The 26,941-nt window shown below is 37.6% G+C and overlaps 1 protein-coding gene across 1 annotated transcript in view; it reads right to left on the bottom strand.

Annotated features, from left to right (window-relative positions):
- Positions 1 to 8,953: 8,953 nt before the first annotated feature.
- Positions 8,954 to 26,941, bottom strand: part of LOC100116079 (regucalcin) — a 405,396-nt gene continuing 387,408 nt past the window's right edge. The window contains exon 6 of the mRNA XM_031925976.2: positions 8,954 to 10,006. Within this exon, the coding sequence (XP_031781836.1) occupies positions 9,749 to 10,006 (258 nt within the window). The 3' untranslated portion in view covers positions 8,954 to 9,748. The remainder of the gene's footprint in view (positions 10,007 to 26,941) is intronic.

Raw genomic sequence — 26,941 nt, 5'->3', positions numbered from 1 at the left:
GAGAGAGAGAGAGAGAGAGATAAATGACCCGGTTTCAAACAGTTTACTTATCCAAGCGATAGGTTATAGAGAAGTAAGAGGAAAAGATATGACAGCAAAATTATAAATTACTTACTTTGTCCTATGCTGTTCTGGCTGCTGTCTGATGCTACTGCTAGACATCGTATAAACTCACACAGAGTTTATATTTCGCGCATTTATTCTTTTTTAAGTACAAATCTTAGTGCGTACAAGCGCGAATTCTATCAATGCGTACAAGCGCGAGAATATACCGAGTTTACTTAGAGTCGGGATCGGAGTGATGATCTGATGTTTGGCAGCACGAAGGACCTAAAGTCCTCCCTTCTCGATGTTGTTGAGGTCTCGTTCCGCCTAGATACCGAAAATTAGCGAGTGAGAGAAGCCGCTATATCTGAGCTTTCCCTCACTTACGTCGAATTTTCGCATCTCCTCCTACGTAGCTTCGGTCCACCTACGCCCTCTCCTCTATAACTGTAGTTCACACTAATGCCGCTACCGACGCGCACGCCAATTTGTGTAAATTTTCCCAAGCATTTTATTTATTATTATACAATAATCAATATTATAATTTTAATGCTTGTGAAATCCTCTACAAACCGATACCAAATAACTATACTTAAATTTAGTAATAAAGCTCTTGTGCGCGTTAATTTTTGAAAATATTATAAATAAATGGATTTACTATTGGATTTACTGATCAAATTGATACATTTAATTTGTTTACAGCCTCAATATTTATTATAACTCCTTTTTTATTTTAAAATTTGATAAATTAGCAATGCATCGTTATAACAATCGTAGCTCACACCGACCGACTGTCGCAACAAAATATATGATAAAATTGAAATAAACAAATAGACACTTGATCCATTCATAAATTATGCACAAGAAGCGAACTGTATACATTGAAAAATATACAGTTAGTACTAAATAATTAATAAATAAATCGCGTTATCAGTTTGTTGTTTGCTAAATTTTTCTGGTGGAAAAATAAATAAAATAAATAAATACCATAAATTATACAAAGATAAATGATACAAAATTACCGACAACTTCCAAATAGCGCAAAATATGAATACCTTTTTTTGTGAAATAGGTAGAAATCTGAGTGCGAATATCGGTAATCCAGTAAACACGGAACTGAAAATGTCGAATATGAATCCTATTTCGATTTTTCTGACACCAACAAGTACGGTAGAAATAACAACTTTAATAAATACACTGAAATTGAAAAATGGGGGAGTTGATAAGATGAATGCAAAGACTTGGAAACTATTATGTAACCATATAATAGGTTCTCTGGCCCATATCTTCAATAAGTGTATTGAAAATGTGATATGGCCGGATGTTCTAAAAAGGGCCGAAGTAGTGCCGATCTATAAATCTGGCGAGAAACATAAAATCATGAACTATTGACCGGTCTCTCTCATATCCAACGTTGTAAAATTTTTTGAGCGAATTATATATAATAGAATTCATGATTTTGTAGAGAAGAGCAAAATAATCTTCAAGCAACAATTTGGTTTCATGCGAAAGATTGGTACGAAAAATGCTTTGAACTTCATAACTAATGTACTTTATAATAATGTTGATAAGAGTAAGCCTACTATAATAACTTTCCTAGACTTGGCGAAAGCGTTTGATACTGTGGATTACAGTTTACTACTGGCAAAATTATATTGTATCGGAATCATGGGACAAGCGTTGGATCTCCTTTCCAGCTATCTAAGTGACAGATACGAAGTAGTCAGCGTAGACGGTATTGACGATATCTTAAAGGAGGTCCCTCCTGAGTTCATAATTTCCTATGCAGATGATACTAGCCTCTGGTAATGATTGGATAGAAACACAAGTTACCATGAACAATTTATTTGTGATAGCGGAGTAGCTGGCAGTATACAAGCTGTCCTTAAATGTAGGAAAAACTGTTTGCATGACTTTTGGAAGTAGCATTGGAAGTGTACCTGCTCAAATAAATGTCAAAATTCTCGACAAAAATGTAACTAGGGTAGAACATTTTAAATATCTGGGAATTGTTTTTGACAGTAACCTAAAATGGGACAGCCACATGCAATATATTATTGGGAAAACAAAATATCCAGTATTTTTTATAAAATTTCTAAAACCATGCCTACAGATACACTCAGAATAATATACTATGCATTCTTTCATAGCGTCATAAGCTATGGTATCATCGCTTGGGGTGGAGCATATAGAAATATTCGGGACCAAGTACAAAAACTTCAAAACCAAATTTTAAAAATTATTAATAAAAATAATTTTCTAGTGAATGAAAATCCATTAAATATAGAATAACTTTTTGCTCTAGAATCTTTGAAATTACATTACTATGATCTCGAAGAGAAATATTTAGCGTCAGATAGTGTTACTAAAAACCAAAGTATTATTATACCTAGAACAAACAAAAGAATTAATAATAAAAATATTGCGTGTATTGTGTGTTTAGTCAGTTGAAGAATCATCTTCGAGTTTTCCATCACCTAAAATATTAAATCAGTCTTCCAGAAGCCCTCTGCGACATTTGATCTGATTACAGTCTTCTACGAAAAGGTAAAAATATTATACAAATATGAGATATTATTTCATGAATTTTATATCGTCAATCTTAATAAAAAAAAATAAACGTCATAATTTCAGGATCACTTTAAGCAAACTGCAAGGATGATGGGAAGTTTTAAGACAGGGGTGATGGTTCCAGCCGATCTCGCTGGTGTGGCAGATCCGTGTGACAGTATCCAGCACATGTTCAAGAGACATTAGCGCTTCAGTCTTGTGCTCAAATCCGAGAAAGAGCAGGCTCAGGGATTTCAGCAATTTGTAAACACTCTTGAAGAAGAGTATGCTGTGGCATCTCCAGTTATAAGACATTTTCTGGAGCAGCCGCTTTGTTATGCACACCGATGAAGCTACGCCGATTCCACTGGCTTGAAAACGAGATAGCCCATCTGGAGGGTCTTATTGGCACGGAGGTGCCACAAGGAGCAGTATGCTTATTATGCCAAGCAGTCAAACATAATCCCCATAGTTATAGTCATAGTCAGTTAGATGGAGGTGAACTGCGGCGGCCCCTGCACGGGGACGGGCCGGTCAAGCACTCAAGCGAATAAGAAAAAAAAAGAAAAAATTAAGAAAATACTTTATAAACCCTTGTCTATAGCTTCGGCAACTAGGCAAATGGATACCCAGCTTTTTGACCTTAGCTCTCCTCAACACGATCCCCATCTCTGGGATGATTGTTGGCGCTGCCGTCGCTACCGCTGCCAGACATGCAATCGCGAGCCTTGTCCCTGCCATAGATATGTGTGTGCATATGTTATTGATGTAAAAAGATTTAAATGGTTTGACTGGAAAAAATTGATTTTATATGTGCAAGAAAGTACTTCTTGTAGCAGAATAAGTTTTTATTTTCAAAGCAATAAAAAAAATGTTTCCTATATTGTATTTGATACATGTTTTTTGCCTTATTCTGTTATAACATATTAAAATAACTTTACTGAAACATTTTACTTTTTCACTAAACTAGATTAAAAATTCATTACATTACATATAGAAAGATATTTTAGATTTTCCGATGATTTTAGATTTGCAGAGGTTGCTTCCTCCTAGAAGAAGCTTTGTGATAGTGAAAATTTGAAATTTGGCTAAAACTTTATAGAAACGTATTTTAAATCATGCGTTTTAAGAAAACCTTCGTCCGGATGGCTATCTGTGTGTGTATGTTGTAATTCTGGAATTACGTGACCAATCCTATTTTACGTGCATATGTTTTCTGATTCTGAATTCGGAAGATTTTTTTGTATGATTCTGATCGTTTTATACTCATTTTTATGGCCATATATATGTGTATGTATATATATATATGTGTGTGTGTGTGTGTGCGTGTGTGTGTTACCTATCTTATAAGCCATTTAAACCTTAATATCGGTAAAAGTAAGAGTTCGATCCGGACTACGACCACCAAAAATTAAATTACCAAAAACTTTTTTTAAATTAATTAAAAAATTAAAAAATTGTATTTCCTATAAAAATTTTTAGTGTTAAAATTAAAAAAAAAAGTTATAATAATAATTAATCTTGCCATTTTATTAGTTTTGCCTTAATAATATTTGTTTTTATTTATAAAATAACGAATCTTTTCTTATAATAAGAATCTGATTTGTGCTACTTTTCGCTGGAAAATTTGTACAGTGCTACTATTCGTAGGGAGCGACGATAAAATGTAATCAGTAGATTTGGTTCAGACAAAAGGGATGCTGCGAATAATTATTTTCATGATACATGCACGAAAAAGACCACTTACCATGCATGTAAAATGAATAGAAAATCGAGTTTTCCCATTATCTTTGAATGCTAACCACTCGAAAAATTTATCTTGAGTAGTGATGTTTTGTGATTTTACGGTAAACCGAATATCCCAGTCACAATGATTAGAAATTTTTCGTACAGGCTCGTAATAACTGCGCTAAGAGTTTCATTTAGTTGTGATTTTAACATTTCCGTGGAGGCTCTTTCGAATTGTACTAGAGAATATATTTTTACTTGCTTCCGCCATTTAGTGTTTGTTTGAATCAATTTATTTGTGGCGTTTGGCCAGTGTAACGGATTCTCATGTTCACCAGTCTCTGTCGCTTGGTGTCTAGTTTTTGAGTCAGGTCGCAGTACACTAGTGAGCAGTAGTCAATGATAGGGAATAATAATACTTGCACAAGGTGCTTGCGCAGTCGTTGATCAGTGTTCTTTCTAAAAAAATTCAATCTGTACATTAGTGTGTGGGCACGTTTACACAATTGTGTGACGTGTTGTTTCCAGGTTAACTTAGAGTTGAGCACCAACCCTAGACTGCGTGCCGATGATTGGTATTCGACCCGGGCTCCTCCTATATTGATATAGGTATTAGAAAAATTTGGCAAAGCGTTAATGTAGTAGGGAGAGCCCAGGGCGATTGCCTGCGTTTTGCGAACGTTTAGTTTTAGATGATTCTGTGCAGCCCAGCCTGAAATCCTGTTGGCATTAGCAGTCATCCTCTCGGAACAGAAGTCGAGCTCCTCCAGGCGGCATTGGCTATAAATCTGCAAGTCATCTGCGTATATGAGATGAGATATGTCGGAGTCGAGGCAGAAGCTGATATCATTGATGTACAGCGAGAACAACAGAGGACCCAGGACAGATCCCTGCGGTACCCCGGTGTTGAGTGAGCGAAAGGTGGAAAGTTCCCCATTGTGGATGACTTGCTTAGCGAAGCCGAAAGAGGTTAGCTTGCTGAGTAGCTTGACGTGGCACAGTGTCAAACGCCTTACTAAAATCGAAAAGAAGAAGGAGTGTTACCATCTTTTTGTTGATCCCAAGCCTGACATCGTCGATCAGCTTGATAAGGCCTAAATGTGTACTGTGTCCGGAGCGGAAACTAGTTTGGAGATTATCAAGGCAGAGCCTCGATTCAAGATGTTCAGAGATTTGCCTGTGAACTAGCCACTTCAGTGCTTTGGACAGAAAGCATAGTAGGGAGATCGGACGATAGTCAGTTAATGCTGTTGGATAACTGACTTTGTTTAGCGCGAGCACTAGTGACTTTTTCCAGTCAGAGGGGAAGCGTGACTCGCTCAACGACAGGTTGAAAATACGACAGAGGATGGGAGCGAGTACTGGCAGTGCCTTATGAATTACAACCTGTGGGATGCCATTGCTGCCCCTTGCCTGGGAGTCAATGTGCATGATCGCGGCTGCTACGTCCGATTCCGTTATCTCCCTAAAATTAAAATGTTCAGGGGTGTTCTGACCCTCGAGCTTGCGCAGATAATCCCCAACAGCAGGGATTAGCGGATCGGTGGACACACCGCTGAAATGCTTGTTGAGGTCTTCAATGGAGAAGCGAGAAGGTGGTTTTTCTTTGGAGGTAGTAATTCTAAGTCTTTCAAGCTCTCTCCAGATCTCGCCGACGTCAGTCAGGGATGACAGGCGTAAATGATAATAATTCAGCCTGACATCCTCAACCTGTCTATGAGCATTATTCCTGGCCAGTCTGTAAAGAAACAACTCCAAAGGGAGACGTGATTTGCGGAAGCGACGATAAAGTCGATCCCGTTCTTTCAAGAGGTCATGAAAAGCCGTGGTAAACCACGGGTGACGTTTTGGTCTTGGGGTCACTGTACATAATGGGGCGAGATGACTTATAGCGTTTGTTAGGTTAGTGTTTAGTAGTGTGATGCAGTCGTTTAGTGATGACGTGGCGAGCAATGACCAGTCGCACGCACCGAGGAAGTCCCTTAGCTTCTCGGCGCAGATGCCTTTGTAGTTTCTGTAAGTATAAGTTAGGGGTACGTGTCGTGGCATCTGTACGTCGAGTATGGCTGTTATAAGGTCGTGTCCGTTTATGAAAAGTGTCAGGCTTCCAGTGCGCAAGCAGGCGATCCTGCTCGTCGATTAAGCAGAGGTCAAGCCAGGTGTCGGATTCCGGCTTTTGGTGCGTGGCACCATATGGAACCGACTAAAGGGAGTTTTCATATATGAAGGCCCTGATGAATTTTGCCTCCTCAGATGTTGAGAGTTGATCGGCATTGAAATCGCCCATGATTAATTTAGTTGAGTAACAGTGCATGTGAGTGGTGAGGTTTTCGATGAGACCACTGCTCTGGATAAAAGGGGCATGGGGTGGACGATATACAACGCCGACAAAGATTGGAGCGATTCCCCTGGCGGAGATCTCACAGAATAGATACTCCAGCTTCCCTGGCCTGCCCAACCATGTGCCATCAGATGAGGAAATGATTTTAGCTGTGTGGATGTTATGTATGTAGAGTGCCACACCTCCACCGTTCCTGTTTCTGTCACGTCTTAGGAGTGTATAGTTGTCAATTAAAGGGATACTTTTTATCTTGTTGTCCAGCCAGCTTACAGTTACAGCCATTACGTGAAAGAAAGGACGTGTAGACAAGAAGAGCCTGACCGCATCAATGTGACCCGTAAGATAGTTAGCATTAAAGTGGCAGGCCCTTAAGCCCTTGGACAGAGTTACCTTGGAAGATGCAGGTGCAGGCGAAGATAATGAAGATGAAGGTGGTGTAAAGCGAATAATGTGCGTTGTCTTCAGTCGTTGTTGCTGTTGTCGTAGTTGTTGTTGTTGTTGTTGCTGCTGTTGATTGGTAATCTCCGGGCTAAAAAAGTATCCAGGTCCTTATCAGAGTTGATGACGGTAGCCCTGTTCGTGTGCTCCGAGGCTCAGATGTATATCGTCCTGTCCCGGAGATAGGATCTGCATCCATGCCTCTTCTTTGCTTCCTGCCTGGCCCTGACGCGCAGCTTGTGTATCTCCAGAGGAAGCAGCTCGTTGACGTTGATAAGCCCCTGATAGTTTGGGGCCTTTGCCTCCTCCAGAATACTCGCGTCGAGCTTAGCCGTGTGTAGTTGTAGTGTCGTTTGTGGTGTTGTTCAAGGGTTGCGCAAGAGGGGGTCTTGACGACAGTTCCGATATTTGTGCCCTCAGCTCCGTGGTGGTCTGCTCCGCATTTGTCATGCGAGCTTGAAGCTGGATCAGGTCGTTAAGGGCGCTGAGCCGGTGTTCTAGAAGGGCCAATCTCGTTTCCAACCCGGAAATCCTGTTAGAGGTGATCCTCAGCGACTCTACTGCTTCGTCCTGCCTCGCGCGCACGTCCTTCACAGCTGCAAAGACATATTGCAGTGTGATTTCTCCTCTTGATGCTAAGGTTGAGGTAGTTGGACGTGTTGGACGTGTTGGTGATTGGTTGCGCGAAGGGTTAGTTGACGTGGGCGCTAAGAGGGCCTTTTTGTTGTTGTTGAAGCCCTTAGAGCCGCCCACGTTGAGCGACGTCTCTAATCTCATCCTGTTGTCGGCATCCGCACACGCTAACATCGTGACGCCCCTAACTTACACCGAGTGAAACGATACGCAGTGGATGTGGAAGAAGTGGCTGCAGATTTCACATAGCTTGGATTCCTTTGTCTGGATGTCCTTGCCACATTCCTCGCAGGTCTGATACGCCTCTCTAACTTTCTCACTATTTGTGCTCATTTTATCGTAGAGCGTGTGACAGAGCTATGCGCTTACTATACCGACCTGAGCAGCTGTGCGGATTGATGTTTTTCCGTCGCTGCGTGTGCTGTTGAGAGCGAAAAGCAAGCCAAATTAGGAAAGTCAAGCCAAGCCAAGCGTTTTGAGGTTAGGATGAGATGAGCAAACTTGTAACGAAGTTGACAGAGTGAGTTGACTGCAGCCTCCAGCGAAAATTAGATCAGGCTGAAGGTTGCATAAAGGAGCGTGCAACAGACTGCGAACAAAAATGCCCGAAGGCAAAAAGCGGCAGAAAATAGTGGTTCTACGAGAAGCAAGTACAAGGCGATAGGCAAAGCGTCTTGTACTTGCTAAGAGCAGATGACAGAGAGAGAGAGAGAGAGAGAGAGAGAGAGAGAGAGAGAGAGAGAGAGAGAGCTTGATAATACGCAAAATAACTTCGCAGTATAAAAGTGCGTGTACATAAACACGCTTGCGCTATAACTTAATCCACGCGTGCAGCTAGCTCCGCGCTAGAATATTCTAAGCGGTAGTAGGGAGATGTCCCGCTGCTAGCATGCCACGGCTTGACTTTGAGCAGCCTCTTGGACAGAGATCGTGGCCAGGTGTGAGCTACCCGGAGTATACTGCCAGGAGTACACTTTCTTTCTCCTCCATCGCTACCCCTGGGTCTGCGGTGGGGAGGCGCAGCTCTGCTCTCTTACCTGCTTGGTGAGTCAAAGAGTTGAGTGATGGAGAGGGGGAGGGGCCAGGAACCCGCGTTCTTTAGCTACTCACAAGGACTAATGCTTTTTAAAAAAACCGCTGCTAATTCGTTGGCACGTAGCTTCCTCCAACAAAATTTATAGTTTCAATGGATAAAACATTGTTTAAATATACAGTATATTTATGATTTTTAAAATACTCTCAATCTTTATTATTTTACGGATGGAGCACTTGTTACAATATTAAATCATATAATTTTTTCAAGAAAAAATTTAAACCTAAATATTTCAAATACCATGGGGTCCTCATAACCTCATAAAATCATGAAATTTTTAAAAACAATTTAAACTTTAGTTAGCGAGTTATAAGGTTTAACAAAAATAGTAATTTTCAGATATACAGGGTGTACAGGGTGAGACACAAAGAATTTGTTTCTTAATACCTTTTAAACTAATCGGTTTCATAAGCTGCAAAAAGAACTTAGCCGAGGTATAAAATAAAAATAAACATAAACGAAAGAGATTATATTCGCATTCAAAACGCACACATTAACTCATTTTAAGCAATAATTAATTAAAGATAAGGTTGTTTTTAACGTAAGAAATAAGCTTTTATTGAGTAAACCAATATCTTAGATTATTCGTTTACCAAAGAAAAAACTTTTTAAAATTTCAACTTTTTGAAACAGTAGCATTATAAATTAATGCTATTAATGAACTGGCAAACTTATATTAATAGAGGTTATACATACATTAAAATATATCTACATAGTATAGTAGAAATATTTAAGTACAATGAGCTGGCGCCACCAAGCATGATAACTGTTGCTGGTATTTTTATTGTAATCCTAATTTTTTATAAACTAAATTTCTTTTATTATGATTTAAATTTCATTTATTAACAAGATTACGTTTTATTTTATACCTACAATTCTATTGTAAGGATTAGATATTGATAAAAAAATGTATTATTTGATTAGTTGTTATCTTTTTTGAAATTTAAAATGTTTAATTTAAATTTATTGGGAACCAATCCACGCACACCTAAACCTTTCACAGAAAAAACACGACCTGCATAAGGTTCCATACTGTTTCCTTGCTTTGTATTCAGGCTTGCAGTAGTTACAAATAATGTATCTAACAAACGGCCTCCAAAAGTTAGACTCGTCACGCGACTCGCTGGAATTTGGACTATTTTTAAAATTCTTCTCTCTCTGGGATCTATATTTAAAACCTAAAAATAAAGAATATTACCTTTAGAAAGAGAAACGTTAAATGTGTAGTAATGGTACAATTTTTTTTACGTTAGGAACGAGCATAAATAGTATATTGTGTTCCAAGGTCTTAAAGTCAAAAAACACATAAAATATCTACTTTTTTCCAAAATATCAAGTGCAATAAGGTCTTTTTACGTCCGTAATCAAGGCACAAAAAAGTCATTTTTTTCAGTTTTTGATTTATTACTGAAAAAATGAGTAGTCAAATGGTCATGTCACTTGAAATTCTAATGGAATATAGTTTGATACGTGACCCATTGACATAATTTTTTCGTGAGCTTATGATGTTTAGTTTCAGAGATATGAATTTAAAAAACATCGGCCTTTTCATTTTATCTGCCGAACAAAGCAGTCGATCCGAAGACCAAACGAGGAAAAATAGGTATTTTTATTTTCTTTCAAATGTATTATAGCTGAATTGTTCGTAACAATGGGATAATTGAAAATATAGTGTTTTACAAGAATCAAAAAATGAATATAAAAAAAATAGTTGAGAACATAAAAAATAACTGGTTTCCCGAATTCAGAATTAAAAAAAAAGATGTGCATGTCAAATTTTATTGATATTGACGGAGTAGTTCCAGAAATATTACACTATACATGCACACACCCGCGCGGGAATGCCGATACCCCGTATGTGGCGTGTCCCCTGGGTAGCGGATAGAGAAATGCTCATCAGCGCGTCGAGATCTCCTCAACCGACCGAAGGGTAAAGCAGAAATAAAATATGCTCCGCGGACCAAACATGCTAGGGGAAGAAACCCCGAAGATAAATCAAACATGGATAGTGAGTTAATAACATTACTACCCCAAGTAGGTTAAGCCACAGTGCCCAGTCCCGCTGTCGATTGCGAACAGGTAAAAGCCCCGGTGGTCGACGCTGGCCCCATAGAGTGAAGGGGGGGGGGCGGGTGTCAAACTCACTTAGGAGCCGCAGAGGTTTATCACCTGACCCCTGCTGCATGTAAAGACGCAGGTGATATGGAAATGGAGGTTGATGCAGACAGGGATAAGAGAGCTGTTTGCATAACGCAAAAGAATCGCCTTGGCGAGGTACTAGAAGCACTACAGAAGGAAATTAGCGAAGAAATCATAATATAAGTCTCTACGATAAGATCTCTGCGAAAGACGTATGGTGACACGCAGATTGCAGTGATACGGGTACCAGCTCAGATATCGGCTAAGATCACTAAGCTACAGAAGATCAGAATAGGATGGGTCAACTGTAGAATCAGGGTAGCTGAAGATGGGCACAAAGCAAAGGAGTGTAAGAACCAACACAACTGTGTACTCTGCAAAGGAGGTACAGGTGGGAAGAGAGACTACACAGCTGGTCGTATGTGAACAATATAGAGAGGCCTGGACAAACCATCAAAGGATATGGACAGTACTGGTAAAGCGGCGATATGGGCATGCGGAGACGCCATTTTTCAGGGAAAATGACGAGACGTAATGAAGGATTCGAACGCGCAAAGGTCGCAGGCGTACACATTTACAGCTGCTATGCTTCTCCTAACACGTCGATAGAACAATGCAGACAACTCTTGGACCGGCTAGTACAGGATGCTGCAGAAAGAAAACCGGTGCTTATAGCAGGCGAATTCAACGCCTGGGCAGTAGAGCGGGGCAGTCAAAGGACGAACGGAAGAGGACGAGCGCTATTAAAAGCATTCGCCCTCCTTGACTTGGTCTTAGTTAACCAGGGATGTTCAGGAGACGCAGGGTCCATCAAAGATCTCACGTTTGTCAGCAGCTGCCTGATTGGCTTAGTTATATCGTGAACGGTAAGCGCTCATTACACAAATAGTGACCACTAAGTGATAACAATGGAGATGAGAATATCAAAGCAGAGATCCAACGGGAGATCAACGACAAAAAGAGTCGGTTAGAAAACGAAGGATTATGATAAGGAGACATTCCTGCTGGCTCTAGAAGAAATACAGCTGTTTAAATCTGCGAATGATAAGGTCGAGCAGGTTATAGGAAATATTACCCGAGCCTGTGACCCAACGATGCCAATCACCACAGAGAAATTACTGGCTGCATACAAAAGAATTGGGAACAACAAGGCTCCAGGCCTGAATAGCATACCCAATATTGCATTGAAACAAGCTATACAGGCACGCCCTGATGTCTTTGTGAACTTGTACAATTCATGTCTCGAAGAAGAGACGTTTCCTAAGAACTAGAGCAAGCAACGGTTGGGCTACTACCAAAAGGAGATAAACCACCTGGAGAAGCTGCCTCATACAGACCACTCTGCATGCTAGACATCCCGGGCAAGATTTTAGAACGCATAATCGGCGTTAGAATTGACTAAGTCATTGAAAAACCAGGCGAACTAGCGGAATATCAATACGGCTTCAGGTAAAAAGGTCTACTCTTAATGCCGTAAGCTTAGTAGTCGACACCGCTAGAACTGCAATAGAAGGAAAAATATGGAAAGGATGATCCAAGAAGTACTATGCTAATATTACACTGAATGTTTTAAATGCGTTTAACTCAGCCAGCTGGGGCAAGATAGAGTATAGCGTATAGAGTAGGCTATTACGTAGTGCCTTGTGTATAGATACACGAGGCACTACGGAAAAAAGAGGTACCCACATATATAAGAAGGATTATGTCTGACTACCTGAAAAACAGAACTCATTTGTATGACGCAGAGAGCGGCACGAAAACTTATCAAAGGGAGGGGTCCCACAAGGGTCAGTGCTTGGCCCATTATTGTGGAACATCATGCACGATGGGGAACTTAGGCTTGAGCTACCCGAAGGGGCAACGGTTGTAGGGTTTGCAGATAACATTGCAGTAGTGGTAGTAGCAAATCAAAAGGGAGAGGTGACGGAAATCCCTAATAAGGCAGTAGGTATAACCCACGATTGCCTAAAGCAGACTGGACTTGAGCTTGCTAGCCACAAAACGAAGGCTATCCTTATATCTAGTAGTAAGAAAATAGAGACAATAACACTGTCAGTGGACGGACACGAAATAGACTCTTAGCCGATCATTAAGTACCTGGGAATCACCATGGACGCCAGACTAACGTTTAAGCAGCAACTCGAGAGGGTGAGCAATAAGGCAGCAAAAGTTGGTGCTGCACTATTGCGACTAATGCCAAATGTAGGTAGGCCAACGCAGGGTCGAAGGTTACTCCTTGCCAGTGTAACTACATCAATTATGTTATACGGTGCCCCAATATGGACGGACGCTATGTTGGTAAAGTCCTATGCACGAAAGCTGTCAACAGTTTATAGGAGAAGTGCATTGCGAGTCTCTTCTGCCTACCGAACAGTATCAGAAGATGCAGTGTGCGTTATCTCAAGTGTGCCGCCTATTGACCTTCTAGCAACAGAACGAAAGAATATATACGAAGAAAGCCGGCGTGGTGATATTACTCAAAAAGTTTGAAATTTCGCCAAGGCACACACCCTAGCTGAGTGGCAAAGACAATGGGATTTCAGTGGAAAGGGGCGATGGCGAGGGGCTTTCGCCCGCTTCTGGTTGATGTGGTCGTCATCGCTATAGTCATCCTCCATTTTTGCGTCGCACACACACACGTACATACTCAACCTCTTCGTCTTCTTCTGTCTTTTTCGTCCTTTCTGACTTTATTGCTTGCTGCATAATTGCTGACTGCGCACCATCCATCCTCTGAAGACAGCATGACCGTCACAATCGACTTACGAGTTACTCTGGTCTGAAGATAACTCTCAAGTTCTTCTTGCTCCTGATGATATCGTGAGCACTCGCAAAAGACGTGCTCGACATCCTCTGTTGCATCCGAACATATTGGGCAGTCCATACGGTCGTCTAGTTTGAACCTATGTAGGTAAGCCCAGAAACATCCGTGCCTGTTTAAAAACTGCGTGATTTAGTAGTTAACTTTCACATGTTTTCTCCCAATCCAGTCTTCTATTCTTGGTATAAGGCGATTAGTCCATCGCCCATTGCCACTAGCGTCCTATCTTGTTTGCCATTCAGCCATTGTTTTTTTTGCGGCATCCCAGATCTTTTTCTGGCTTTTGTTATTCGATTGTCTCCCATCTTCGAATACGTCCTTTCCTTCCAACGCTAACAGGTCAATGGGTGGCATGCCTGCTATAATGCAGGCAGCATCTTCCGATACCGTACGGTAAGCGGACGCTACTCTTACTGCACTTCGCCTATACACGGTTGTCAATTTTCGTGCATACGATTTCACCCAAATCGCATCTGCCGATATTGGGTCTCCGTATAGCATAATCGATGTGGTTACACTGGCTAAGAGTAACCTTCGCTTCTGAGTTGGCTCTTCTACATTTGGCATGAATCGTGATAGAGCAGCGCTAACTTTTGCTGCTTTATTACTGACTACTTCTAGATGCTGTTTAAAACTTAGTGTTGCATCGATGGTGATGCCCAAGTATTTGATGGTTGGTTGAGAAACGATCTCGTGTCCATCAGTGTGATTTTCTCCATCTTCTTCTTACTGGAAATGAGGATAACTTCCGTTTTGTGACTAGCTAATTCCAGATCCGTCTCTGCTAGCCATTCGTGTATTATACGGGTTGACTCTTCAGCTATGTTTGTCACCTCTTCTTTATGTTTCGCTACTACCACTACTGCTATGTCGTAAGCGAATCCCACTACTGTTGCTCTTTCAGGTAATTATAGCTTTAGTACCCCGTCGTACATGATGTTTCAGGTCGGTGGGCCAATTACTGACGCTTGGGGGATGCCTTTTGTAACTTTATACGTCTTGGTACCGTCCTCAGTGTCAGATAATAAGATTCTGTCCTTTAAGTAGTCGGACCTTATCCTTCTTATATGTAAGGGCACATCCTGTTTCCGGAGTGCCTCGTGTATTTTACTTCATCTGGCCGAATCGGATGCATATTTGACATTCAATGTAACTATGGCGTAATATTTCTTTTTCCTCCCTTTCCATCTTTTCCCCTCTATCGCTGTTTGTGCAGTGTCAATCACTGAAGTAACTGCGTCCAGGGTTGAACGCTTCTTTCTGAAACCATATTGATGTTCCGCTAATCCAACTGTTCCTTCTAAAAATAAAATGATCTATTTTGACTCAGATACTGCGTTCCAGGATCTTGCCTGGAGCATGCAGAGCAGTCTGTATGATGGGGACTCCTGGGGTGTTTTCTTTCCCTTTGGCAGAAGCAATAGTCGCTGTTTCTTCCAGTTTGTGAGGAATGTTTCCTCTTCTAGACATGTATTGTACAAGTCTACGAATACTTCTGAATGAGCGTGGATGAAATGCTTCAATGCAATATTTGGAATGCCATCCGGCCCTGGGGCCTTGTTGTTTCCTACCCTTCTCCAGGCGGCTACCAATTCCTCAATCGTGATTGGTGGGATAGCCTCTTTATTCACATCTCTTTAGATGACACTTGGTTCCTCCAGTTGCCTAAAGAACAGTTTGGTGCCCGGTGCAATAGTTCCGGACATTTTGGTGAAGGTACGTAGCTTCTTTTTATCTTCTTTATTACTATTTTATACGGTCGAACCCAAGGGTCTTGTTCCACCTCGTCCTGTAGTTCCTTAAGGCACTGTCGTTTGTTTTCGCGGATTTTCTGTTTAAGACCCATTTTAGCGTCCTTCATTTCTCATCCGCGGGCATCTACTATTTCCTTGCTAAATCAGTTTTATAGTATTTCTTCCTCGCCCGATGTTTTCGTCTTCTGGACCAGTGGCACACACTACGTGAACTCGCAATTTCCTTGTCCCACCAGTATACTGGTGGTCGTCTACTGTATGCCCCTCTTTGAGGCATAGCAGCGTCACATGCTTAGGTGATGTTTACCGTCACCTGCTTCGCCTTGCTGTTTGCCGTTCCAGACAGTTGCATTTCTTCTAGTACTAACAGGAACATCTCCTTATCGTAATCCTTCGTTTTCCAACTAACATATCCGATAACTACACAACATTATCCGTAGAGTCAAGCCTGTCTCGCATCTTCTCGCATATGCTTTCTCGTTCTCGCTCAGAATCTCGGATTTTATTCCAGAGCTTGAGAGCTCCTTTTCCTGCCTTCTCTCCTTGCTTGGTTAAATTATCCATTCTTGATAATAGTCTTCATCCCGGTATGTGTCTGACCACCCTTGATCTCCTTGTCTATGGAGGCAGCTGACATGACCTCAACACATGACTGTAAGTGGTGTCAGACTGGGAACATCATACTAGGGTATAGCATGCGATACTGCCCTAGCCCACCTCTACTCTCTCGAACCTCCTACCCCGAGCAAAGTGCTTGGATCTCTAGAGAGTTTCTTTTTCGTGTAGGAAAATATGTTTGTCTAGGGTTTTTATGTGTACAGTTTGTTTGGTGTCATGAGATGTACTGTTATTATATATTTGAATCAATAACATCTAATAATGATTTTGTTGACTTACATAATTTTTTTCATTGTTACATAATATTAGAATATTAAAATGAAATTTAACACTCATAAGGAATTATTTTAAATATTAGGAACAAATAAGCCCATCTCTACGAGTCAGGATAAAATTGTTTATTGTCCCCACGTTTCAGCTTAAGCTTAAGCCTCTCTTTTCAAGGCAAATTGAAATAAGTAACATATATGTTGTTATTACAAAATATTGAGAGAACAAAATTTCTCAATAAATTTGGAAAAAATCTTACTTATTGCATCATTTGTAGATGCTTACAATCAAATTTAATTCAGTCTAAGTCAGTATAAAAATCTTAATTAATTTGAAACGGAGAATTCTTACAACAACGAAGAGGCGGCCCATCTTTTGTACTTATTTTGTAATAACAACAGTGTAAGCAGGCAACGGATTATGTATCGTACTCCCATGTGAGTACAGATGTTATAATATTGCTTAGCTGAGGTTTTCTCACAACCTTGTTTACGGTCGCCACCCTTTTGTTATGTACATAAGAGAAAACACGTTTATATAATAAAGTATACGAATGTACGTCGTACAATTATGGCTGCGCTAAATATTTTTATATAGGAATACAGGGGCGTGGTAATCAGCAGAGAACACTTTGTACTTATATAATGATAAAAATTAATTTATTTTTTATTAATTAACACTGTCACGTTGTTAATAAGTGGAGCACAAGTTGCTTAACTATAACTAGCTACTTTAAGCTCTGTTTACTAGAACGGTTACATTGATATATGTTGCTCATTTCAGTTCGCCTTGACAAGAGAAGCTTAAGCCTCTGAAACATCGGCACAATAAATAATTTTATCCGAACTTGTAAAAATGGATTGATTTGTTCCTTATATTTTAAAATAAAAACTAATTGAACTATCACATATACATAATGATTATAATAAATTGATGATACTAATAACAGCAAGTATCATAACTATCGTATTTACTACATTATTTAATATCTTAATTAACCAGTTATTATTATTGCGATATGTGGAAATAACAATGGCAACAACTCAACCAAACAAATACTAGTGTGTATACGATTTATTTATTTTTATTTTTAAAAAATTTAATTGATTAGCAACAATTTTTAAATATACTATGTTTTTTGTATATAACTTCGTATCGGTGTTTATTTTTTTGGTTTCTTCTTGACACCTAATAAATCATTTTTGTGTTCATAAATAAACTCATCACTTAAATAGTATATTACGTACCTAGGCCGGGAAAATAAAGAATAACCCAGATCGCATTTGTATTGCCGCTCGAGGCAAAGCCGATGGTGGCAAACATGCGATCTGAGCATTCTTTGTTCCCGGCCGTGGTGGTAATTTTACGTTATGTCTCGATGTTGCTCTTGACATAGGAACATATAATCGACCATGAATAAATATTGATTTTTTCTTCAACCCACGGTAAATATGTTCCAGAAACAGTTTCTAATGCAACTGATTTTTTTCAGATTTTTAAATTACTTTTTACCAAAATGGTAGGGAGCCAAAGATGTCAATTTTGGCAATTTTTGAGTTTTTAGCACAAATTAATTCATTCATAGCTCCTCAGGGAAGCATTTTTCACAATAGACATGGATATTTTTTTCGTAAAATTTCCTCAACTTTTTAAATGAAAATACCATTATATATATATATATATATATATATATATATATATATATATATATATATATATGTATATATCTGATACATATACCTATATTTTTTATGCGTCAGCACATGTTTTATTTATTTTTACAAATTTTTCAGAAAACGGGCAAAAATAGTATATTGTGTACCAAGGCCGTGAAGTGGGCTTTTTTAGGCCAAGTATAGAGTTTTTCACAATAGACATGGATATTTTTTTTTGTAAAAGTTCCTCAACTTTTTTAATGAAAATACCCTTAAAGTTATATATATATTAACTTTAAGGGTTTAGTAACACACACACGCTCCTATATATATATATATATATATATATATATGTGGGTGTGTGTGTGTGTGTGTATACGTGCGTGCGTGTGTGTGTGTTATATTTATCTTATAAGCCATTTAAACCTTAATATTGCTGAAAGTAAGAGTAATTTATGTTACAATTTTTTGCAAGAGACATAATATATTTACGATTTCTCGACTTTGGTAGGAATATTTGTAACAATAAAATCAAGTTCTATGATTTTTTTGGCGGTGATCGAAAGGACGCAATTTATTTCTATAAGCAAACATGTATTCAAATAATTTATTACTAAGCTTTGAATTTTTAGTCAATGGTGGACATTTAGGAACAATTATCTCCTACGGTGACTTTCTTTACTTTGATGTTTGCTACTTCTGTGATTTTTTTAGGAATGCTCCAAGCAATTCATAAGCTTTACTACAGGCTTTATATATGAATTTTAATCATTTTAGCACAAATTTATGGATTTCTTCATTTTTAGCCAAAGATACAGGGTCTCTGCCATTCTGGGACCCATACAGAAACTTTTGCACTATAAAAAGGAATCTCTATGAATTTTTTGATGTAGTCCGAATCGAACTCTTACTTTCATCAATATTAAGATTTAAATGGCGTAAGATATATATATATATATATATATATATATATATATTTTTTTTTATTGAAAAGGTAAGAAAATTGTATAAAATAAAGTATGTTCATGTCTATAGTGAAAAATGCTTCCCTGAGGAGCTATGAATTAATTCATTTGTGCTGAAAACTCAAAAATTGCCAAAATTGACATCTTTGGCTCCCTACCATTTTGGTAAAAAGTAATTTAAAAATCTGAAAAAATTTAGGTACATTGGAAACTGTTTCTGGAACATATTTATCGTGGGTTTTAATAAAAACTTTAGCAAAAAAGCCATTTTATGTCATAATAAACAACTGTGTTATTCAAGAATGCTCATATGCTGATATCAAATTTTCTTTTTTAGCCCGAAAGTGGTAGGACGTTGGCCGCACAAGCTATGTGTATAATATAGCTGGGTATTGCTTTTCCACAATTTTCTACATACTCACACAGATGATCGTGTATCGTGAAGTCAGCTGCAGTATTATAAATCTTTGCTCTATATCAAGTGGTGTACAGGGTGGCCGATGACGAGATCTAGGTGGTGCGCTTCGTAGTTTTCGGTGTCTAGGTCTCGAAATTATTCAAGGGTAGTATCTAAATGCACAGGTTGACTGATAGCGAGGTCTAGGTAGTGGGCTCCGTAGTTTTCGGTGTCTCATTCAAGGGTGGTGTCTAAATATACAGGGTGGCCAATGATGAGGTCTAGGTAATCCGCACCGTTTTTTTGGTGTCTAGGTCTACAAAGAATTCGTGGGTGGTATCTAGATGTAAGCAGTCACTGATGTCGAGGTCTGGGTAGGGCGCTTCGTGGTTTTTGGTGTATCGGAAAAAAAATCATTTGAGGACAGCGTCTAGGTGTACAGGGTGGACGATTAAGAAGTCTAGATGGTGCAGCCGCAGCTCGAAGCATCAGAACCGGTGCGGAAAAATCAACATGTGTACAATGCTTACGTAACCGAAATGCAGCCACGTTTCTTAACCGTGTAAACTCGCGAGAAGCTCTTGGTACAATATAAATGACAATGTGGATGTTGACTTGTACATCTGTATGTTATGTTTTCTTCAAGTCGATTAGTGCATATGTACATGAAACCTGAAGATGATTAAAGCTACATATTCATTTTCTAAGAACCATTGCACACATCAGTATATAATCAACATAAAAGTGTGGGGTCGCTGTTTTCGGGATTGAGATGAGTTTCCTAGTACAAAATGTAAAAGGATCCCCACGACTTAGCGACGACTGTCGCTCGCGCCGTCTTGTATATATAAACAGTGCGGTCGCTAAAAATCACATTTAGACCGAATTCATGGCTTCACTTACAATCAATAAGATACACGATAGATTACAAGGATTTTTAGATTGAATTGAATTGCTACGCACCATCGAGTATATTTAAATACATTTATACCAAATTCATCGCTGCACTCGCAATCAGCAAGATGGGCTATAACTTACAAGTAGTTTTTAAATTGATTTGCGTTATCTGAATTAAATCTATACTTTAAATGATTCAATAGTTTGTATTGTCTAATAGGTTCGAGAAAAACAGACGAAGTTTTGAAAACTGGCCATTAACACTCTTACGACCATTAGATATAGCAGCTACAGGATTCTACTATACGAAGCAGATCGATAGGGTATGCTGCTTCGAATGTTTTACTGAGGTTTGCCAATCGGAAGAAGGCGATGATCCTATAATAGAACACCGGCGGTGGGGTGGTTGTTGCCGTCTTATTCGGAATTTACCCTGCGGTAATGTACCTATATGCACCAGTGACAGATTAATAACAACAATTCATCCAGCAAGTGAGGTCAAAACTCAAAACTATACACTCAGACAGACGTCTTTGAGTACTGATACTCTCAAGAAAACAGATTTTTTAGAGTATATGACATACGAATCGAGATTGCTAACATTTAACGAATAGCCATCATGTGTTACTCAGACAATAGAAGAACTAGCCGATGCTGGATTCTTCTATGGAGGAAGTGGCGATCAAACGACCTGCTATCAGTGTGGGGGTGGTCTGAAGAACTGGGAGCCTAATAAAGATTCATGAATACAGCATGCCAAATGGTTCTCTTCACGTTTTTATGTTCGAATGGTTAGGGGGCAGAGATTTATTGATGACGTTGTCGGAAAAAATAAAATACCTATATTAGATGAGATAAGAATTTTTACCTTAAATATATATATTTATCACACAAACATTTGTAAGCACAAACTTTTTTCTTTCGAAGGAAAAGCCACCACTCGTGTGGAAAAAAATAGAACGATGACCAAGGCAAAATCTGTTATAACGAGGACCTTGGTGTGGCATTTTAACCGCGTAGACATATTGTAGCATGCGATAAGTGCACTTCGATTATATCAAGATGTGTTATTTATCGTAAAACACATTTTATTTAATAATCAACTACTAATCATTTACAACCCGCACCTCTGATTTTCTCAATGCAAATCCTAACAGTTTGGAAAAACATTTTTTTCGTTATAATTTAAACCAGATCTACATAATAGTAATTTGCTTACATTTCTATCCAAAACGTCATTTCAAGTTCGATTTATTCAAATTCCTCCAATTCTAATTGAAATTTTTGTGACTGTCACTCAAGTCCTAACATCTAAGAATAGTCCTATCTTTTTATTTTTTTTTCTTTATTGCACCAATATTGCAATATTTTAATGTAAAGATGAAATATAGCACTTTCCGGATTTTTCAGGAAAGTTTTCTGAACTTCTTAGAAATTTGGTCTTTCTGGAATTTTAATGCTAATAATATACTTATGATTATGTACGAGGTTTCTCGGTGGTTAAACTTGGTGTAATTAAAGGGTAGAACCATATATCATTTACCATAACTATAATAGGTTAACTTCAGGAACTTCCTGACACCTGGACATCATCTACAGGAAGTGAAAATTGTTTTTTGGTACATTTTTTGTATACTTAGTGCATTGTGTTATAGACCATGTCTCGCCATTCAGGAGGTGATTTTAATATCTGGACATCGTCTACTGAAAGTAAACATTTTTCTGGTTGAAACGGTCCGCGAAGGATTATTACGCGAACGCGAAGGATTCGAGACCCGAGGTTAGTAAAGCGGGAGAGAAGCACATTCGAAGAGTGATAGCAGTCTTTGATCCACCCGGTAATATCTATTGAGTGGATAAAAGGCCTCCCTATCCTCTGTAATGGCCGAACCACCAGAGGAGAGCTGCTCGTGCGTAGAGGGAGATGAGTAGAGTATTCCTGCTACGCATATCCCGCACACTTAGGTAAACCACGCAGCTATTAGACTGATGTGTGAGGTACTACCATCTCACCATGAGTCTAGAACCAGATGCGCCACCTAAATGCAGGGTACTACCATCCTACACCGGTGACACAACTGATGGGGGGATGGGAGTGGGTAATACTAAACAAGGGTTTATATGTTTTAAATGTCTTTCATTTATTTATTTAATTATTCAATATTCTATGATAAGCGATGCTGGATCTCAGTCTACAGGGAGAGGGAGTGGACTGCACACATACTCTTCGAGAGCCTGGGGCTCATGGACTACTGGGTATGGTGGAGACCGGAGCAAGCAGCGAGTACTACCATTCGCACGTTGCTCAGTTGAGAGCCAGATCATGAATGCTCGCTGCTGACTCCGGTGCTCCTTATATACCCGGGATGCTCCCTCTCTCCTGTGTTATCTGCGCGCACGCCCTCTACCAGCGCTTAGGTAGACTATTTACATGTGGCTACTAGCGCCACTCGGTCGGTAACTTGCCTACGCCAGGCAAGTTATCTGTTGCTGTTCTCTTATCCCCCGGGCTGGGCCTGCCGTCTCATGGTATATTTGTTGTATAATTATTACAGTGCATCTAGACCATGTCTTGCCCTGCGGGAGAAGATTTTGATACCTTGACACTGCCTACTAGAAGTGCAAATTGTTTTAACATTAATTGTAACCTTAGAGCATTGTATGGTAGACCATTTTTCGCCATTCAAGATGTGATTTTGCAATATTTATAGGTAAAGATAAAATTTTCCACTTTCTGGATTTTTCAGGGAATTTTTCTGGACCTATTAAATTGGTCTTCCTGGAATTCTAAGGCAGACTATATACTTATGACATTGTCTGCTGTAGTTAAAATTTATTTTAGTACATTTGTTGTATACTTATAGTGCATCATAACATAGACCCTGTTTCGCTATTCGATATAATAATAAGTGTCGAATGGTTATGTATCAAATGATGTGTAACCTAAATTACGGGCCGATTTTACGCAGGTTTCATCGTGTAAAATACACGAAGAGAATTGGTTATTGTTTAACAACATAAACAACTGAACAAATTTTACCAGTGATTTTCGTCTTAGGTATAAAATATACTGTTTTTATTAAGACAAAACACATTTAATAATAAAAAACAATAAATAGTTAAAAAAAGGAAATATATTAAAAATAAAATATACATATATACACTTATATTTAATTAACACTAAACCATAATATTAAATAATAAATGTTATTATTAGTATAATAACGTACGCAATTTACCCTGCCGGCTGCCATGCTGCCACGCGCCCCACGAAACATGGCTTATATTACCACATTAATATACTGTTGTAGTTAATATTTTTTAATTTATAAATTTAAAATTATCTTATTATTATATTCAACTTAAATTAAAGACTTTAATATTATTAACTTAAATTTGTATATTACTTTACAATTAAATTTATAGTATTACCTATAAATAGACAGAACTGACATAGTAACTTTGATAAACGTGCCATAATATGGCAACAGATCCCGTATTAAGTATATTAGAAAACCAAGTTAAAACAGTCACAATGTCTGTTGTATGACTCTAACCAATCGAAGCAGTTCAATTAACATGACTTCAACATCTATATTATATCACGCCTTTTTTAAGTTATTAATTCGTCTCATTGTCAGATCTCGATGTAAAGAATATCTATAAAACTATGACCGTTCCCATGACGAACATTTCGCAATTTCCCATTTATCGTCTCTAGTGATATAGTTGTATCTTGACGTTAAATTTAGTCCTTTTTCTCTGATGTTTTGTCGGTCGTTAATAAAATCTAATCCTTTCGGTATTATGTTTAATACATCACATCGCATCAAAATAAACATATTTTTTCAATAACTACATAATATTACTTAATAACAATACATTCTTCGAATTTAATTTAAATTTAAATAATAAGTATTACGTTTTAATGTTATGGTGTAATTACTTCTAATTTTAAAATAAAATTATATTTTAATAATGGTGTATTATTTTATTATTGCTTTTGATTCATATTTCTATTATTATAAATTTGTGGATTATATATATATATATATATATATATATATATTTATTTATTTATTTATTTATTTATTTAACTCGAATCAATGTTTAATTATAACGAGCAAGCGTCAGCGAGTGAGTTTTTAGCTAGTATTATATAAAATTCGTTAGAAATGCCAGTACTTTAAGATTCCTTTTGCTGCGAAATAAGGACTAGAATCACCGTAAAATCAAAATATCAGGCAATATTTTCAGTAACTAAAAGGAACCTAATTTATTCCTAACCACATACAAACTTCGGAATCTTTTAAAAGACTTACACTGATCTATTTTTAGATATATTTTTTTACAAAATAACATACACCGTTTTTCAGGTTCCCTTCAACTTATGAATAGCAAAACGATGGATATTCCCGGTGAACAGTTATGATATACCGAAATATGAATATAAAAAATTTGAAATACGATTACTCTTTTTTTAATATTTATTTTATTCCAGAATAGTACAGAGCATAACTAAAATAGAGACACTCAGTACCTTGCAGAGTACATAATAAATACAAAATATTATAAAAAATTATACTTAAAATCTAAACAAACTTTTCTTCTTACGCTATATGTTACAAAATAAAGGCATCAATCGCATGCTTATTTATTGTGCGTTTAACAAATAACTTCCATTGTATATATTTTATTTCCGACGCAATAATAACGAATTTTATTTACATAATTCTTATGTTAAATTATGGGATATAAATAGTCAACAATTCATCTTAATCCACTTCTTGATTAAATTTTTATCAGATGGTTTATTTATATATACTACTTTTAGACTATTTGGTAGTGCATTATATGTAATGATTGCTTTGTTGTGACTTTTTTTATTACTGACTCTTTTATAACTTTTAGGTATAATTAAACTCTTTTTCCTAGTAACACTTGTCGAACTTAAGTACTGGGTTTTGAGGTCGTTATAATGTAGCCTTATTGCATCGAAGATAAAAAGTTCTAGGTATAGACGGCTGTCATGTACGTTGAAACTGTTTTTAATAATTATCTTCAATATTTTACTTTGCAATTTTTGTACCAGATCTCGATTTTTGTATACACTCTACTCCAGGCTAAGATTCCATAGCTTATCATGCTATAGAAAAAAGCATTATATATCATTCGTATTGTTACCGTCGACATGATGTTTACTAGCTTATAAAAAATATATACTAAGTACTTCGTTTTTTTAATTATATATTGAATATCTTTATCCCACTTCAAATCATAGTCAAAAACAACTCCAAGGTATTTACAGCTCTCCACTCTCCACTTAACATTCTATCCTGGATTTTTACTTCTATTTGTGCCGGTACACTATTACAATAGCTTCTGAATGTCATGCAGACTGTTTTATCTACATCTACATTCAGAAGTAGCCATTACAATGCACAAAGCCTTGCATCGGAGATCTAGCTACTGACTCAACAAAACAACATAATACACAGACTTTAATTCGTCGTTTTTCTCCATTAATGTTGTACTTAACAACTACACTTCCCAATTTGTTTATATAAGAAACGTAAGGTTTCAAAAAAATATCCATATCAGATTTGTTTTTTCCAAAACATATACCACAAGTCAAAGTATTAAATGTTGCAGTTATAATGTTATTTCTTTCATGCAATGGTATCGACTGTATAAACTTTTTGTATGCAATTCTATCGGTAAAATCTTCAACATCTGAATAGACTGTATTTCGTTTTTCAAGCACAGAATTGAAGTGTTTTTAGAGTTTAGAGTTTTTTTTCTTCAACAAAGCGATTTCGCGATCAATATTAAAAATAGCAAATTAATCTACGTAAGTTGAACTTTTTAATGAATCTCTTTCATCACAGGAAGTGCATGTAACTTCGCAATCATCACGATGAAACTGTTTTATAAACTTTTTGCAATGAGGGCATACAGCATGAAAATTTATTCCTGTATTTAAATTAAAGAATTGATCAACTTTATAACGGGTATCAGAAAATTTACACGTAACAATGAAACAGTTGATCATTTTGAATAGATCTGCTATTCCGAAATGGCAAAGGTTATATGCGAGTGCGAATTTTAAAACGTAGCAAGTAAAACTTTTGCTTCACTTACAACCTAACTTTTGAACTTACTTGTGATTAAATACTTTTTTGGAAATGCTAGAGGCGGCTGAATTAGTTGGAATCACACAAATTATTGTATTTCTAAAACTACTAGATCTGGTATTCAGACCCAAAAGGCTGCTGAAAGACAACATTTTGAATTTTGATATTATATTATTCCAAAGTCACTCAGCATTAATAAAATTTATACAAGAACATTTTCTAATTATTTTTATCTGATTATTACTTTACAAGGTCTATTAAAACTCGTACAGGAACCATATGTTAACTATTAATATACAGCTATTTGGCATAATATAGCTACATTAACTATTAACATACGTATCATTGGCACAAATCAAACATGCCTATGTTAACAGTTAACATACATCTTTGCTGCAACCTTACTTTTCTCATAGTGTGCTTCGGAGAATTATTTTAGTTAATGATTCAAAAGAAAATTGAT

The sequence above is a fragment of the Nasonia vitripennis genome (assembly GCF_009193385.2).
Source record: "Nasonia vitripennis strain AsymCx chromosome 1 unlocalized genomic scaffold, Nvit_psr_1.1 chr1_random0002, whole genome shotgun sequence".
Classification (NCBI taxonomy): Eukaryota; Metazoa; Arthropoda; class Insecta; order Hymenoptera; family Pteromalidae; genus Nasonia; species Nasonia vitripennis.
Note: the sequence above shows the minus strand (reverse complement) of the source record. Positions and strands in the feature narration are given on the sequence as shown.